A 17,342-nucleotide genomic window follows, 5' to 3' on the forward strand; every position below is an offset into this window, starting at 1 on the left:
GTCATGAACATGAGTAAGTCTTTTTGAATATTTATGACTGTCATTCGGTAAATCTTGACACTTTTAATACAAAGTTGACATTATTCAAAATGTCTTTGTTATGACATCTTTACATTAACCAAGAAATCATGATCTAACATAAATTTGTTATAAAAGTATTACTGATTAAACTTTAGCTTTAATAACATAAAGCTACATAATTTATGAAGTTATTACAGTATCATGACAGTCTTATTCACAACCCGTCAAATAAAGTGTTACCCATTTTTCTCTGGTGTTTTAATGTATATGAAATTCAAAATGATTAGTATATTATTAGCAGCATTTCTTTCCAGTAGTTAGCGCCCCAAGAATGAGAAAATCCCATCTTTTTACTTGCAATTAGAACACTCCCAACTTGGGTGTGATGCCATTGGCAACTCTGACATCTGAGGTAAATCACACACAGCTGAGTCTCAAACAATCAACATAATATTCTCTTCACTTTACAAGAAATAGGATCTTAAGATAAGAAAGCCCAGCTGTGAGTAATGAAACAGAGAATGAGTGATTAAAAAAACTTAACCGAGTTTGTACACCTGACACACTGATCAGTGTCCTATTTTAACCGTGACCAGATTTTTACCTCAGTAAAAAAATGACTACAACATAATCTGGCAATGAGACTCATCATATTCACAGAGAATTGCAAAGTTTTGACAAAATTGAACACCATTAAAAAGAAAAGACAATCTCTTTTCTGTAATGAACATCTGACGATCCTTAGCTTAAACCCATTGTTTCCGTTACCCTGGAAACAAGTGTCTCCATCCCTTTCATCCCCTGTTACGAGACCCAGTTTTCTCACAGCGACCGTTAGCCTTTGAGAATCCAATTAAAGCATATTTCGGGCAGCAGAGTTCATGAAACATAAGTGTCATTTATTATACGTGGTTGCTCCACTTGTTATTGCAAAATCCCAGGTTTTTATTTAAAAAGTGTCAAAAGTATATTGCTGCATCTATCAGGTTTTTGTTGCATAATGTTTTTAACAGCTAATCACTAATTACGTAAAATATGGATGGTATCTACCTACCTTACATTTAAAGAAAACTAGACTTGTTCAATGATTTTACAAAACCCCTAAAAATATCTGAGATTTTAAAAAGTCTCTCTGTTTCTATAAAATCATGAATACACAATGTTTATTGAACACACAAGTCACATTTTCAATCCAGTAAATGGCAAAAAAAAACAATGCTCTAAATACATATGCTCTGTAAATCAAAGCGTCCAGAATCATAGCAATAGTCACAGTCCTGGTCATGTAGTCTAAGTTGTTCAGCACACTTTAACATATTGAAATAAAATTGGATAAATTGTTTTGGCATATAGTAATAACTATGAAAACCTGTAATTATTCAAGCATTATCTCTGTAGAAATTATTGACCAGCAATAATCAAAAGTCCTTCCTGAGTGAAAAAAAATAAAGAAATGAATCAGTCGAATATTTAAATTATTGCAGCATACTAGCATCTTCACTCAGCATTCCTTGTTATTTAGCTGTAAACCTACCATTTAAATGCACAACTTGCTCTGCCACTAATTTCTATGAACAACAGTCTTAGCAACCTGAAACAATTAATACATTATCTTTGAAATGTGATCATATATTCTGGAAAATACAGATATATTCATAAGATTCTCCCTAAAAATAAAGAATGAAAAAATCTAGCGATCCAATAATGATGGAGAATTTGCAGCTCCGACTGAATTAACTGTGTGAAATCTCATTAGTGCAATGTTTCATTTCCTCTCTCTGTAATTTGGCATCAGAGCACCAAAACAACCACATTTAATAATACACTGCCAAACTGGGTCCTACTGGCCCTCATTAAGCTTGTCCAAACAGTGTTAAACATAATCCTAAAGACACACATACTCAGACAGGCACATAAATACTATCACTAGTTTTTAAAACTACATTTTTTCTACACTTGCGCAACAAGACGCTTGATGTAAAGCAGCAGTAATTTTAGAAAAGCCAAGAAATCAGTGTGAGCCTTCAAAGGGAGCACATCTGCTGAGTAATATCACAATATTGATTTGGATGTAATCTGGTCTGATAACATAAATGACAACAGAGGAGTTAATCTTGTTAACTAAACCACAGACCCACTGTCTCTAATTATTTTGAATGATGTCAGGGTAATGTGAGGGAAGATGTGTTACAGTAAAAGCACTTCTTCAGATTTAGGAGCTCCTCACACCACTCACACTATAGATGTTGATATAGTGATAGTAAATATTGTCTGATGCCTCAGTAATTAAAAAATTGCTAGTTTTGTTTTGCTTATATTTACTGTTCACAATTAAACGTGTAAAATGGTAAGAAGAGGTGAAAAAAAAATTCTCAAAATTTGAAATTTGACTCTGGTTAGTCACACGGCACTGAAAAATAGGTGCAATCTCTTGCTCATAAAAGTACAACTTTAGCAGAGTAACAGTATAATCAATATTATACTTTGAAAATATCATACTGGTTCATGGATTATAAGGCTGTTTTGAGATTGATTGATATTCATGTAAGTGGAGTAATAGTATTCTCTTTGAGAAGCTTATTTGTTAACTTTACTGTTTACAGAATAGCAACAATCTCTGCTTTTAGTCTGCAGCAGAGCTGCCAACTAGCCAAGTTATGACCTAATCCTGTAACAAAGCATCTGCTGTTACAAAACAAATACAAGTGTCTAATGCTATTTATCTAAATTTAGAAAAGGCGTCTCTAATTGGTCTTTGCAAGCAGTACACAAAAGCTTTGGCATGCTTATGCCACAAAAAACATATTTCAGGTTATTTACAGTGCCAGATACAGAACTGTTTACCAAATGACAAAGGAGTATGAATCCACTTCTGATTAAATATAGTAGGATATGTAAAGACAGTAGCAACTGAATGGATGTAGGGAGGATAAACGGGAAAAGAAGGAAGACCAAAGCTTTATAGCTGTTGTAAAAAATCCACCCTGACATTTGTAGCAGAGATTTTTTTTCCCTGTTATAGCATGATGGTTTATAACCTTTATGTTTGCAGTGCACATATGCTTTCTATCAGAAACGATTAGCATCAAACTCCTCCAACTACACATAGTTGCAGCTGCTCTGTTAAATTTCAATAGATCACTCTAGCTCACTAAGATCAGATGCCTTGACCGGGGAACTATTAAGATTCCAAAAAGATTGCTGCTGTTTGATTTAGTTTTGACAAGATCAAATATTCTGCCTGATAACTATAAAAATATATAGTGAGGTATTTAACCACTATAACAATAATAAAATCCCCTTTAAACCATGCAGCCACTAATACACCAACATACTTTACAGAATAAAACACACAAATTGTTGCTTTTTCAGCCAATTGAATCCATAAATCTTAAGCCGATTCCCCAGGAGGTAAGGAGATGCAGCTTCACGGTCGATATCCTGTTTACATTGTACTGCCACACAGCACTCTCTCTGAGGAAAAAGGTAAATACCGCTCATCTTTAATACAGCATTAAAAAAAAAGATGGCTAATCCTTAGTAGAAGGTTGACTTAGCATCGCATAAAAGAATTGCAAATGTGAACCACAGAGACCTGCTACAGAGTGTCTAGTGTCTGTATATGTATTTTTCTGCACAATCATGTGTCCATTGTAAATCCAACAAAAATCTCCATAGTCAGTACTTTGAACCTCTAGTATGATTTGATGATAATGAGAATATGCAATGCATTCATCTTCCCTGCTACTGAGGCAAAGCATAGAAAAAGATCTTTAGGAAACCATTAAAATCTCCACACTGACTTTATTTCTTCAGAAAATATGCAACTGGAGGTTAGTACTACAAATACTCAGTCACACAGGAAAATCCCACATGTCAAGGCTTTAATGACTATTTTTAGAAAAGAAACTCCACTAAACAAAGTGTTTTGAACTCACACAATACAAAGCAATCACAAAATATATCTGTGGTTTAAAATTAGTTTGAGCACAAAATAATACTGAAATATGCTCTGTTTTTAGTCGTATGGTTATCCTGTGAAAGTTCTAGGCTAAAGCAGAGAAACTGAAGCTGTCTAATTTCAGGTAAGTACTCTGCTGGACATGGAAAACCACTTAGCTGTATCTCTCTTCGGTCTCCTCAGAGGTCAGAAAATGTTCTCAAAAAAGAAAATGCTATACTGTGGAAAAAACTTTTAACCTTTTACATGCACTTTGCCTTTTTATTTATGCACTGGCAGGTAGGGAGAAAATGGATGAAGACTTAAAATATGTACAAAAAAAGTTTAAAAATGCATAAAGTGGCATCTTATTAGAAAGGTGAAAGGATACTATAAATGTGTACCAAATTTATGAGCTTTCCCCTGGAGAAGATTTTTCATCAAAAATTCAAGTCTAGATTAACCAAGGTAGCATGAACAAGCTCAGTCAACAAGTAGGCATGTTTAACTGCATTTTTCTCTTGCTGAAGGAGTAAAATACTCAAGCATAAATGCCTTTTCATATTAGCAAACTTAATCAAAAATTTAGTTTTCCTTACTCAGATCATTTCGCATTGGTTTTAACTTTCAGATGAATAGATGGTAGGTTGTCTTTAGTAGTCTACCACAATGAGAACCTGATTAAAAGTGCTCTCACACACAGTTTCACACAAGCAGATTTTAACATCTCCAAAATGCCAATTGTGAGGTCTGGCATCAAATGTTTGGAGCAGCATACCTTCTCCCTGAATATGCGCCAAAAAGAGCCTAACAATTAGGTGAAAACCTCACAGCTAACCTTAGATCAGGGTTCCCTGACAGGGCTGACCCTCACGTATGTGCTGAAAGAGGCCTCTGGTTTGAAAAAATATTGTATCCAGATAGAAATAACACAGTGCTTGTGTAATAAACCTCATTTTAATCAAAGTAGCTGTGGAACCTAATAGAATAGTTCAAATTAAACTTCAAAGTGCAGTATAGCATGCTATTTAAAAATCCCTCTCTAGGAGCTTTCTCTAGGAGCTGCCTTTGTTCAGCATGAATCAGTAACGGAGGGCAACAGTATTTTCTGCGGCATGATCACCACTATTCTGTCAGAAAGAGGGAAAATGTAATCTTGATTTCATTAGCTTTCTTAAAATACATCTAACTCAGGACTAAGACAACCTCACAACAATAAAGATCAGAAAACATCTTTATGGTCTCTTCAGTGTTTTTGAGAGTAACGTCAAAGCTGATGATGGAGCCACAGGAATCTGACATACAGATTTTTAAGGAACATATTAGTGGTGAGATGAAATATGTGGCAATAACACAGAGGCATGATGGCCAGAAAAGCATCAGTAAAGCAAAAGTTAAATAAAAAGAAGCACAATTATATGTTGTTGGCTTTTTACTGTTAATTAAAGTGAAGTGGGTCTGAGCAAAGAACATATCAACAGATCATCTGGAAAATATTTCCTAAATGTTACCATGATATAGATATGCTATTTAAAAATCACATCATATCATCTAGCTACACATCTTCTATCTCAAATGCTCATTTAGTGTTTGTTAGCATAGAACAAAGAAAGCTACCAAATCAGGCACAGGTAATATTTTAAATAAATATTCATTACTGCTGCATTACATCCCTGTAATCCGCAGCTTGCAATAACAGCAGAGGGTGAGATATTAGTCATAAAATCCCTTCTTTAAACTCTAAGGAGATTTAAGAATGCTTAATAGGCTTAAAGTATGGCTAAAGTAATCAGAAGGTGAAACGTTTTAGTGAAACAGTTCAAAATCAGAAGTTTAAACAGAGACTTTTTACAACCAGTAATTAACTGTGTGCAAGAAATGCTTGTACTACTATTACTACTACTGAAAATCAAGAGATTTTAAAATACAGTTGGATATTTCACTGGTATGACTCTATTAAATAAATGAATAATTAAAACAACCTAGGGTTAATTATTCCTGCTTTATTAGGGGAGAAATAGCAACATATTTGTGATCACTATAAAGCTTTGGATACAATAATGTACAAGAGTACATTACACACAGACACACACATTCACACTCACACACTTTTACAAATATTCCAAAATCATGAAGGTCATACAAAAACAGTTTCCTGTTTCATCAGTGTGACTTGTCTACTTTGATTCAAGGTGCAATCCTGGCGTGATAGATCAATCACACATTCATAACACCATCTCCAGATATCATTTCTGTAGAGCAAAGCTGCCCTGGCAAGTCTAGGCAACCACCCTTCTCATATGGTATGCTGGAAATGCCAAAAAAAAAAAAAAGATGCACAAGAAAAACAGAGCAGAAGAGAAAGTATGCCTTTAAAAACTATAAAGGGACATAAGGTTTAAGCATTTTAAATTTTTTATCCGAACAAAATAATGCAAGCAATTAAAGAGAAGATCGAAACAATCTGGATATAAGATATTGGGAGTGTTTGTTTTATGCTCTCATGTACAGAGAGATTCAGCTCTCTTGCCAAAAGATATCCTCACTGTTGATGATCCAGCCATATTTTACTCACAGCCTGGGAGTCATTTATGACATTTTCCAAATGTATTTACTATGATTAAGCCAGAAGCAGAAAGAAATAGCTTGACTGGTCAGCAGTTAGATCTTTCTGTTTAGCTTCTCACTGTTTGCTAATAGATTATTAAAATCAAAGTAAATTGAATTCACTTGTATTTATTTTTCAATCACATAAGAAGGAAGTTTCAGAGTGCTATGCATTAGTCACTACAGGCACTGCTAATGTAACACAGTTGTGTAAAGTCGATGTTCAGCTTGGTCCCCACAAGAGCTTTCCTTAGTTCTGCATATAAATGTGTGTGTAAGGAGGGGTGTCATAGTGTGAGATACAGAGTCTTAGAAATGCCATCTGCCTGCTTGGATGAAGCCAGCATTTCAGCATTCTCCCTCTCACAGCCTTTCAACACCACTACAGTCCTTGCTACACACACACACACACACACCAACCCACACACCCCAGACATGTTCAAATGCACGCAGAACATACAAGCTCATCGTGCTGAATACAACATATGCAGGCACAAGCACCCCTACTCTTGCATCCACCACCACACACGAAAGCAGCCCTCAACCTACGGGAGTGTAACCATGGAAACGAAAGCGCCAGCCCAATAGGGGTTGTGATGGAGGCAGAGAAAAAGGAGGTAAAATAATAGGAGGAAATTAACTCTCCAAATTCATCCAAGCTAAACAGGAGACAGTATATCACTGCATAGCTGAAAAACCAATATTGGGTCCACATATGGTGAGCTAATTACTTACTCAGATGACTCTGTTTTAAATGTGCCATGCTTAGAAACACAAATGAATAAAGCGCTTCTGTGTAAGATTCACATCTGTTACATCATAAAGTTGAAAAAAAATGTTTATCTACAAGTCTTTCTGAAAACTACTGTTGCTGTTGGTATCCTCAACAGCAATTTGTGCCAATTGAACACAACCACATTTATCGATAGACTAAAATTAAGCTGGGCAAAACCTACTTTTTTATTATATAAAGCATAGTATGTTAGAAATCAATCCTACATTTAATTTTTTTGATTGCAAGTTTCTGGATTATTTGATCAGATTTCTTTGTCATTAAAGCGTAATTATGGCTGAAGTACATACACGGTCTTGAAAAAGTACATATAAAATACTTGAATGTTTTACATTCTGTCATACTTTGCAGAACCACAGTTTTCAAAAAATTACAGTCTTTCAAGTTTGACTGTTGGTACTCACATCTAGAGTGAAATTTTTGTCCATTTTTCTTTTCAAAATAGCTCAGACTGGATGAATGGAATTTGTAAACAACATTTGTCAAGTTTTGCCACATATGTGATTTAAAATGGACTTTAACTGGGTCATACCAACATACTGTGTTTTCATCTAAATAGTACTAGTGTAGCTCTGGCTGTATGTCTTTTCTACCCTATGTTAATCTTCTGTCCTTCTCTGGAGCAGCTTCTTGTTACTGAAAAACTAATATTGGGTCCAGAAAAAAGGTAAGTACAGCTCACCTGTGGGGTGAGGACAAGCAACCCCACATCATGAGGCTACCACCATTGTTTCATTGTTGGGACTCTGTCTTATCGCTGTCTCTTAGTCCATGCTTTTTTTTTGCATAAACCAGATTTGTCGAGTACAATAACAATCCTGTCAACAGATTCTCCCACCTGAGCTGTTAATCTCTGCATGTCTTTAGTTACAGCGACCCTCTTGTCTCTGATTAATGCTCTCCAATCACAGCCTGCCAGTCTGATTTATGTACATTAAAGAATCATAGCCTGGGCATACACCATTTCCATCCACTTTGGTAAATAATAAAGTTATAACATAATTTTTTTTCCATAGTTACAGATTACACTTATCAGTAAGAACTCATGTCTTTTATCGAGAATAAATTGTTTCCCACTACAATGTACCATCCTCTCCAATGCAAAACATCACCAACTAATTTACACTTCTAATATAACACGCCTTTCTTTTAAAATACAATAATTTCTACACTCTCTTCCTCTCAATATAATCATCTTGATATATTTTGAAAGTTATGATTTAAACTGTTCAGCTTTTTTGAAGAAATGCCATCTCAATGCAATCTCACTCCCTGACACTCGGTGTATTGCTACAGATGTTGAATTTACTTCCTTGCAAAAATTCTGAGCTGTATGCATTAAATTTAGAAGTTTTGGCAAACAAGCATTTAAAGTGACTCATTGACTCAAAGTGATGCACAAATTTATCATATCACTAGTAAGTAGAATAATTTCCATCAGTGTGTATCATGTAGCGTGAATTAACAGCCTGCTCCTTTGTGATGCTAATTTCCTAAGGCTATTGGTGTCTATGATCAGTGATAATTGAGGTGCAGAGCTGCCTTCGAGCAAAACAATTAACCACGAGAGCTGCAGTGCAGATCAGATTGTTGTTATATTAAATGGTAGCCACTGTTTCTGACCTGCTTCAGTGATCTGACGAGCAATCTAGAGCTAGTTCGTATAACTGAATCTTGTTAAAAAGTGACACAAACATTAGATAAACGGGCATGCATGAAAAGACAAAAATCAAAAATTTATTTATCTAGATTTCCTATATTTTAGGTTCTAAAGTCACTCATAAATAGTCTGAAGTAGTGCATACATTCTATATTAAAAACACTCTGATGCAGCATTATTATCATGCAAAGAAATGTACCTGTAATTGTATTCAGATTAATTGGAGGTAACTATGTAGGCGACTTAATGTTTTGATGCTCATCAGAGTTGCACAGAAAGCCTTTGAAGCCAAAGGAATTTTTCAACCTAAACAGTGAACATTTCTCTTCCAGTGATGCTTTCTGTAAGCTTCAGTGTATGAGGATAGAAACATGCTTTCAGACTGTCAGTCTACCCCTGCTTTTCCTTCCTTTACACTCTACAAGCCAATCAGGTAGAGAAGATAGAGCATGGGATACAGAATCAGTGTGGGCGACTGAGTGGGTGGGATCTGTGATTCGATTTCTGCATCTTCACGTGTGGAAATTCATCACATGGCAGAAGACAGTAGGATGAGTGGGCAGAACAGTGACAAAAAAAGAGAGCGACAGAGAAAATACCACTGCAAAGCAAAGTCAAATTAGAAACGCAGTGAAAATGTCAGAAAATATGCAGTGTTATGACACAAGTTAGACATTATCAGCATCTCCATCTTCTGACCGACTGAGTGAAACTGCTTTAGACATCACGTAGACTTGCTTATTCCTAAAATTATTCCCTTCGACACAAATTGCTGTGTTAGGACAGCCCATTCTCACTTCCTACTCGTCATATATTTACGCATGGGACGGTCCGTCCTCGTCGCATATTGACGCGCAGGGTACCCCTTTTGCGTCAATATGTGACGCGAGGTGTTTTACCCTATGCCTTACCGTAATTTTTGCCCTAAACCTAACCAAATCGTCGGGTTTTGAAGTGTCGGCAGCGGTTGCGAGAACCCTTCGGTTCAATAATCCACGTAAAACATGTCACCTACCCAAATCGTCAACATGTGACGCTGAAGGACCCTGCCCAAGTCGTCACATATTGACGCAAAGGGGGTACCCTTCACGTCAATATGTGACGCATGGTCAGAAATCGTCCCAACTCGTCAATATATGACGAGTTGGGAGTGAGAATGTGTTGGTTAGGAAGGATGCTTAGTAAAAAGTGCCATGAAGCAAAATTTAATGAATCTATTCCAGCAGTTTTAACTGTAGGTAGGTGCTGAGTGTTCTGTTCTCTCAAAAGAAGTCACAGGTTATGGATGTTTTCTCCACATCTTCTAAAAGAGAAATCTTTTTCCTGTTTCTGGTCTTCGATAAGCGTAATCTCAATGGAGCAGAGGAAGTGCAGCCCTGTCAGATTTTGACGGGCTGTAAATAATTGATGAGCCAATCTGAAAAAGGTAAACAACCATCATGCAGTGGTGTGAAGGGATATGGGAGGTGATGGGGGAATAAGAGAAAGTTGAAAAAGAACAAAAGACAAAACTTGTTTGGCATTTCCCACTCATCTATCAGCTCCTTTTCACATTCACTAGGAACCCTGTCACACATAAACACTTTACATTATTCCCTGCTAACCAGTCAGTCAGGATCCATGCTGGGCTTGTTTCTGGTGTGAACCCCACTTACAGCTCACAAAGGGTCACAAATTTCAACTAGAAGACTCTTTGAAGTAATAGGGGATGGGTAATCCAGTACCCAGACACCCCCACCCCCAAAGATTAACAGATGGACACACACGTATAATATGCACTTTTCCATTTTACTTGAAATTATACATATACTATAATTACATATACATATACAAATACTAACTGCTTGTCTTCTTCTCTAGAAATCTGGAATGTAAACCCTGACGTAAAACTTAAATAACTTCTGAACTAGCATAGAGGAGAAATAAAAGCAGCGAGGGTCTACAAACAGACTGCAGGCACACTGTGCGTTAATCGCATCTCAATTGCTATTCACTGAACCAGCACTGCATCCAACTGAGATTTTGCTCCAAAATAATGAGGAAACCTCAATCAAACTCAGCAGGAAGCCTTTAAAGCCATCTCATTTCAAACGCTGACAAATTAGTTAAAAATTATGGGAGAATACATCCTAAATGTATTGGAAATAAACACTGAAACAACAAAGTGCAGAAGTTGAAGTCAGAGAGTTCTGTTGAACCTTTGGTTCAAATCTTTGTTGAAATAACCACATGTTCAGTGTTGTTTTGCATTTTCCTCGGGTTGTAATGTTAGTTATTGTAGAATGTGGGTGTCCAGCTCCAGTCCTCGAGGGTCGGTGTCTTGCCAGTTTTAGATGTGTCTCTGCATCAACATGGCTGATTCACATGGGCCACCTACCTGCTCAGAATGTTTAGGTTCTGCAGAGGCCTGCTAATGATCCATCATTTGATTCAATTGTGTTGAATCAGGGAAAAAACAAAAGCATGCAGGATACCGGCCCTTGAGGACTGCTACAGATATTTTAAGTTATCCAAACAGTTAAGATATGTTGTTTCAAAAGTGCTTCATGCATTTTACATTCTGATAAAACAATAAAAAAAAACGCTAAAAAAATAAAATAGTAATTGTTTTGTCTTGTTTTAGCTAAAATGCCTGCTTGTCCAATTTCTGTCTTTCCTTAGTATAATGCTTGTAAGACATATGGACTGAGAAAAAGGACTTGTGCACAAAACAGGCCTCTGTTGCTGAGAGAAAACTGGTCAGTATCCTTCCACACAAGGCATCAGATTTTGAGTCTAAATCCTGATGCCCACAAAAAAACCCAATAAGCAAAGTATCTCACCATTTGTAGAGGCCTCTTTCGTAGGTCCCTCTCGGTGACCAGTCTGTCTTGGTCAGTGACATAGAGACCGCGCTGAGCCAGCGCCTGGATGACGGCATCGTGACCCAGCAGTGGCTTGGCAGCATCGCTCTTCAGGATGAGGCTGCCGGCCCTGCAGTACAGGTCAGCAGACAGCAGTAGGCTGGTCACAGGGGGCTTCAGGTGCTCCTGTTCATACTGGTCAGTGTAGAAGGGGTCCTTTAGTTCTGCAGGGATGCTGTCTGTTCAATAGTGGGATAGAAAAAGGATTAATTTATAACTAAAAGGTTTCATAAATCGCAAGTTTAGCACGGCACCTATCTGGTAATGGGATAACCACAGAGCTACAACTTCTCCGTGATTGGTTGTTAGAATGTTAAAATCCTCCTTTTCAAAATCCAGTTTTAAGTAAAATTAAAATCTGAAGCAAAAATGGAACAAACATCAGACAAAAAAAATTATTCACTTTTAGTCTTAGTTTCACAAATTAAAGAAGAAACACAAAAGCAAAACTCAGGAAAGAAAGATAAATAAATAAATAAAACATAATGCACAAATTCTGACTAATTTAAAACATTAGTCATTGAATCTATCTCTTCCCTTCTGATACTACTTCTTTGCTGTGCGTGTTTTTATTATCTCTTGACCTGGATGCATACGGATAGACCTTAGTGTTGCTATAGAAACTGCAGGAGGAGTGGAATCCGATCGATTCATCTCGTCTTTATCTGTGATGCTTTCAGTTCTCTGGGAAAACCCTCTACACTGCCTGTATCTTCAAAAGGTACTGGCTGCATGTGAGTGTTCGGCTGACTGTTCATCGCCTCAGAGAAGTCAATGACAAAGTATTTACCAAAATAAACTAGTATTTCACTAATTGTGCAAAAAAATACTAATTTTATTCAACCCACCCTGACTGACTTCACTTCATCAAATTAGCCTTTTGGACTGAAGCACTTGAGTGCTGTAATAATAAACTCAAGTTATCACTGAGAAAGTAGCATGAACTAAACAGAAACACAGCATGCATTTAGCATTTAGAACTGATGTTATGTTCTGTACTACATGGCTCTGACAAACAGACAAAAATCTATCAATCACCTGCCTGACAGTCAAATACAAGGTCATTTAAAGATTAACTCTGTGAGATTATGAATCAGCGATGCAGACACCAGAGCTTATTCAGATACTGACTTTAACCACCTTAAAAATATTATCACAATCTATTTAAAAAAAAAAAAGAAAAGAAAGGAAAAAAAGAAATGTAACTTTAGTTTCTAATCTTTAATTTTTCATTGTATGGACAGATATTTACATTTGTTCCTCAAGGAACTGTCCTATGGTTATTATTCATCTCCATATTTTAAGTACTTTTATATTTTAGTATTTACATACATAAGATAATCTACTGTATATCTTTATTTATATTTACAAACACTCTGTTTCCAACTTTCAACATGTTTTTGTGTCATGTTACAGACTTTTCCAGTTTGTAGACCTTTCAAGTAAATTTTTAGTTTGGAAAGTTGACTATAAATTTATGGAGATATTTCTTCAGTGATTAGTCAAAACAAGGAAGGAAAGGAAGAAGAAAAGAAAGAAGAAAAGAAGGAATGACAAATAAATGTATTCTTGGAAGGATTAATGGATAAAATGGAATAAAGCATAAAATATGAATATTTTCTAAGAGGTTTTATTTAATCATATTCAATAAATCTTCATAGAAACCTTGTCGCTTACCACTGGAAATAAAGTATTCATGCCACAATAGATCTTTGAGTCTGCAGTATTCTAATAAATCACATCAGATGAATTGGTGCATTAAAAATGAGATCACTATATGATGTGTTGCAGCTTTCTGTGAGACGATCCACTGTGTTGTTTGTATCTTGTGCACACTTGCATATTCCTGATGTGCTCCTGCATTACAGCAATGAGTTAGATTAGATGAATGTGAACATTCGGTACAACGTAGGCAGGGATCTGGCTACGAGCCCGCTCACTGTCTTTTATTTCCCTGCCTCCCTCCCGCCCCCTAAGGAAGGCTATATTTTTGGAATCAACCCAATTCATTCAGTCCTGATTGAAAATACACAGAAGGTCTGCAAGGGATCTCATGTTTGCCTGCTTGTTACAAAACAGCAGCGGGAGTGGATGAGCCCTAACACACCAAAGCTTCGCTGAATGCACCAGAGAAGATGGGCTAAACGTCAAAATAGTGCCCAATGCAAGGTTTCTTCTTACTTTTATGTCAAAATGTCATACGTTTCAAGTCCCAGAGTTTCAGAGTTTTCAGTCTTGGACAGGCTTCCTGTCTACCTCAGGCACCACAGACACAAAAACAAGGCAAAAAATTGCACACGCTACCTCCTAAGTGCAGCACAGAGATATCAATTAAGCTTTCATAAATATTATTTCTCTCTCTGAGGGAGTACTCAGAGAGAACTCCACGCCAAAATTCAAACCCAGTACTTTCTTGATGTCAGGCAACAGTGCTATCAAATGTCAATGTGAAAACAAAGTTTTAAAACTTAAGACTTGCAAAAAGACAGAGGAGTATAAATAAACCGCTGGTTGGATGAAGCGAAGAATATGTGGATGAATTAACTCACAAATATATTGCTGAAAGGGGGGACAGATTGATTAATGGATGGATTGACAGGCAGGCCGACAAGCAGGTAGGTTGATTGATGGACAAATTGATGGGGAAAAGAACAAACAAATGGAAGGACAAAGATAGATGGAATGGAGCATAAGCGGACCAAAATGGACAAATGTACAGGGAGGTACATTTATGGACAGCTGACTGGCTTGATGGATGGATAAACAGACAACAGAGAGAACAATCAATGGATAAAACCTTTAGACAATGGGACAGGAAGTAAAGTGTGCAAGCAAAAAAGTTTTTTTACTAGTTTTTTTTTTTTTAATCCAGGCCTGGAAAAATACATATTATACTGGATCAGATGATTCTATTAGTTGTTAACCATTAGATCCATTTAAAGCAGAGAGTTAAACACAGATACTGATTCACCATTTACTTTCATCTGTGTTGTCAGAGATACGTTTGTAAATCATCATTATGGAACAAACCTGAATGCTTAAACTCCCACCACTCAAACAAAGTTTTCTCATTAAAAAGAAAACACTTCTGAACAATATGAAGTTCTCTGTAATCATTACTGCCAAAGAGACTTTGTCTGTTGTCTGGAGCTCTGGAATATATTGTATTGCAATCATCATTCCAATAACAACAAGTCCAACATTGAGATTGCAACAAACTGCTTGACATCAGGATTGGGTAGACTTTTTTACAGCATACATTCAACCTCTGCATGACAACATTACATTTGGCCAACTAGATGGACTTTCCCTGGTCTTTATTCCCACAGCGGATCTAGATCTTGGTGACCCAGATAGTAGAGTTGGAGGTGATTGTTGGGAACATCCTGTTCATGGTATAAAAAATGAGCGATGGCTTAACTGAAATCGACCATCACAGTATGGAACAATAATGACATGGTTTCCTTGCATAAATCAGCTCCACAATGTTCCATGCAGATACTGCTGGAAAATTATGTTTTCTTCAAAATGTGATGTTTGTCTTTAGATTTGTTTTTAACTTGGATGCAGAAAGCTAAGAGTTGCTTATTTTAAGACAGTGCAACACCTATAAAACAATTTTTTTTAATGTTCATTACAGAATATAAGATGGCCAAAGGTGATAAAACTGTAGAATACTGCTTATGAAAGAGGGTTAATGAAAACATAACAGTTTAAATAAAAGGAAAGAAGCTACTTTTTAAAAGAAATTTTGGGGGTTTCTATAGGCCTACTGATACTGCCAGATATCTTTGTGTGCAGTGTTGATGAAATGATTGAATAATAAAACAGATAAACAAAGAATTGAATAAACTGTGTGAAATATTAAATTGAAATTTCTTATTTAAAATTATAATTAACAGAAAATAAAGAAAATTGACAATATTTCCCTACCTGTTCCATATGCCTTAGCCACCAGCCATCTGAGGCTGCAACAGATTTTGGCTCGGGAAAAGTCATAATGCTCGAAGGACTTTATCGCCGGAGCGACGAAGCTCTTCTTCGCATCCCTGACGTCCTGAACTTCACCCATATTTCCGCTGATGCTGTATGCAGTCAACCCTAAGGGAGCATCCCACCACCGGAATGTATGGGGGAAAAACAATAGGCGGCTGTAACCTGGAGAGGTGAAATCAGTCCTCACTGCTTATTGGCAGCCTCTTTCAGTCATAAAACGCACAGATGGTCGTGCTTTTGTCCTTCTCGCTCTTGCTGACAGAACGGGTCTCTAGTCCTGGGGTTGTCCATCCATTCTCTCAGTGGGACCAGCTGAAATGGACTCCGTCGGACAGGTTTTCGAGGTTTTCAGGGGGGGGGGGGAAACTGTTCTTTGACTCTAGAGAGAACAGCAACGTTTCCGTTATTTTGGTGGTGAAGCACACAGCTTCTTTCTTACATATCTACAAAACATTGTAATTATAACCTGGCTATTCTGTCTTTGCGTTTTCATTCAGCCTATCCTCTGCCGTTGTCCTGTCGCACCGCTTCGAGGTTCTCCAGTCCCGCACCTTTGTTGGGTAGTTCGCATGCGCACGTGGTGCCTTCTAGTTTAGTCGGATAACACAACTTCTTAGAGTTCCTCACAGCTTTATGAGGTATTGCGTCAATTTGCGGACATGGTTTCAGTAGATTATTCATAATTAATTATTAATTATTTAATTATAAATTAATATTATTATTAGAGCTTTCTTCTGAAGGTCAACAATCATGGTTTGATTAAATTAGTTTTCTTCTCTATTTTTACGTCCTGAACGCACCACAGCAGCATACTGATCGCGTTCATTACATCAGACATTTTAAGATGTATTATGCATGCTATATTGATATATAAAATATCTAGATACTTTATCCCACTATTAAGATACAGAACAGTGAACGTCCCATAACAATCTTTTTAAGTGTTTTTACTTTCTTCATAACTATTGCAACCATTTTTAGCTTTTCTTAGTTTTAGGTGCCTTTTTTCTGTTATATGTTTAAATAATTAAATTTGTAGCATTTTTAAAATATTACAAAAACACCACAGCACAGTTTGTACACATTATCCACATCAAGTATGTCTGAAGCTTATCCTCATCCATCCTCATATTTATTGTTTGATATGCAAGCTATCATATAAAACAAAACAAAATGTTGACAAAGGTCCTCTGCACAGTTTTTCACTGTGTTCTGACACAGTGAAGAACAGTTACAGTTAAAACAAGACATCTGCACCCACTGATAAAAGACACATAAGCTACTCATTTTTTCCCCTTGACTGTCTGAAGTTAAATCAGACCAGTTTTTTGCTTTAGGTTAGTTAGAATTATCAAAAATAATTCCTATATGTTAAATGCCAGAAAAGTTAGCCAAAATATTTTTGATGAGATTTAAAAAAAA

The 17,342-nt window shown here is 36.5% G+C and overlaps 1 protein-coding gene across 7 annotated transcripts in view; it reads right to left on the minus strand.

Annotated features, from left to right (window-relative positions):
- Window positions 1-16,492, minus strand: part of camsap2a (calmodulin regulated spectrin-associated protein family, member 2a) — a 42,071-nt gene extending 25,579 nt beyond the window's left edge. For 2 of the 7 annotated variants that reach the window (XM_028027974.1, XM_028027971.1), the window contains exons 1-2: window positions 15,858-16,489; window positions 11,844-12,103 (exon numbers count right to left, since the gene is read on the minus strand). In XM_028027974.1, coding sequence (XP_027883775.1) covers window positions 11,844-12,103; window positions 15,858-15,996 — 399 coding nt within the window. In that variant the 5' untranslated portion in view covers window positions 15,997-16,489. Of the gene's footprint in view, window positions 1-11,843; window positions 12,104-15,857 lie in introns of all 7 variants that reach the window. The other 5 variants (XM_028027977.1, XM_028027973.1, XM_028027976.1 and 2 more) reach the window with 3 other exon arrangements.
- Window positions 16,493-17,342: the final 850 nt, after the last annotated feature.

This window comes from Xiphophorus couchianus, chromosome 9, assembly GCF_001444195.1.
Source record: "Xiphophorus couchianus chromosome 9, X_couchianus-1.0, whole genome shotgun sequence".
In the NCBI taxonomy this organism is placed as follows: domain Eukaryota; kingdom Metazoa; phylum Chordata; class Actinopteri; order Cyprinodontiformes; family Poeciliidae; genus Xiphophorus; species Xiphophorus couchianus.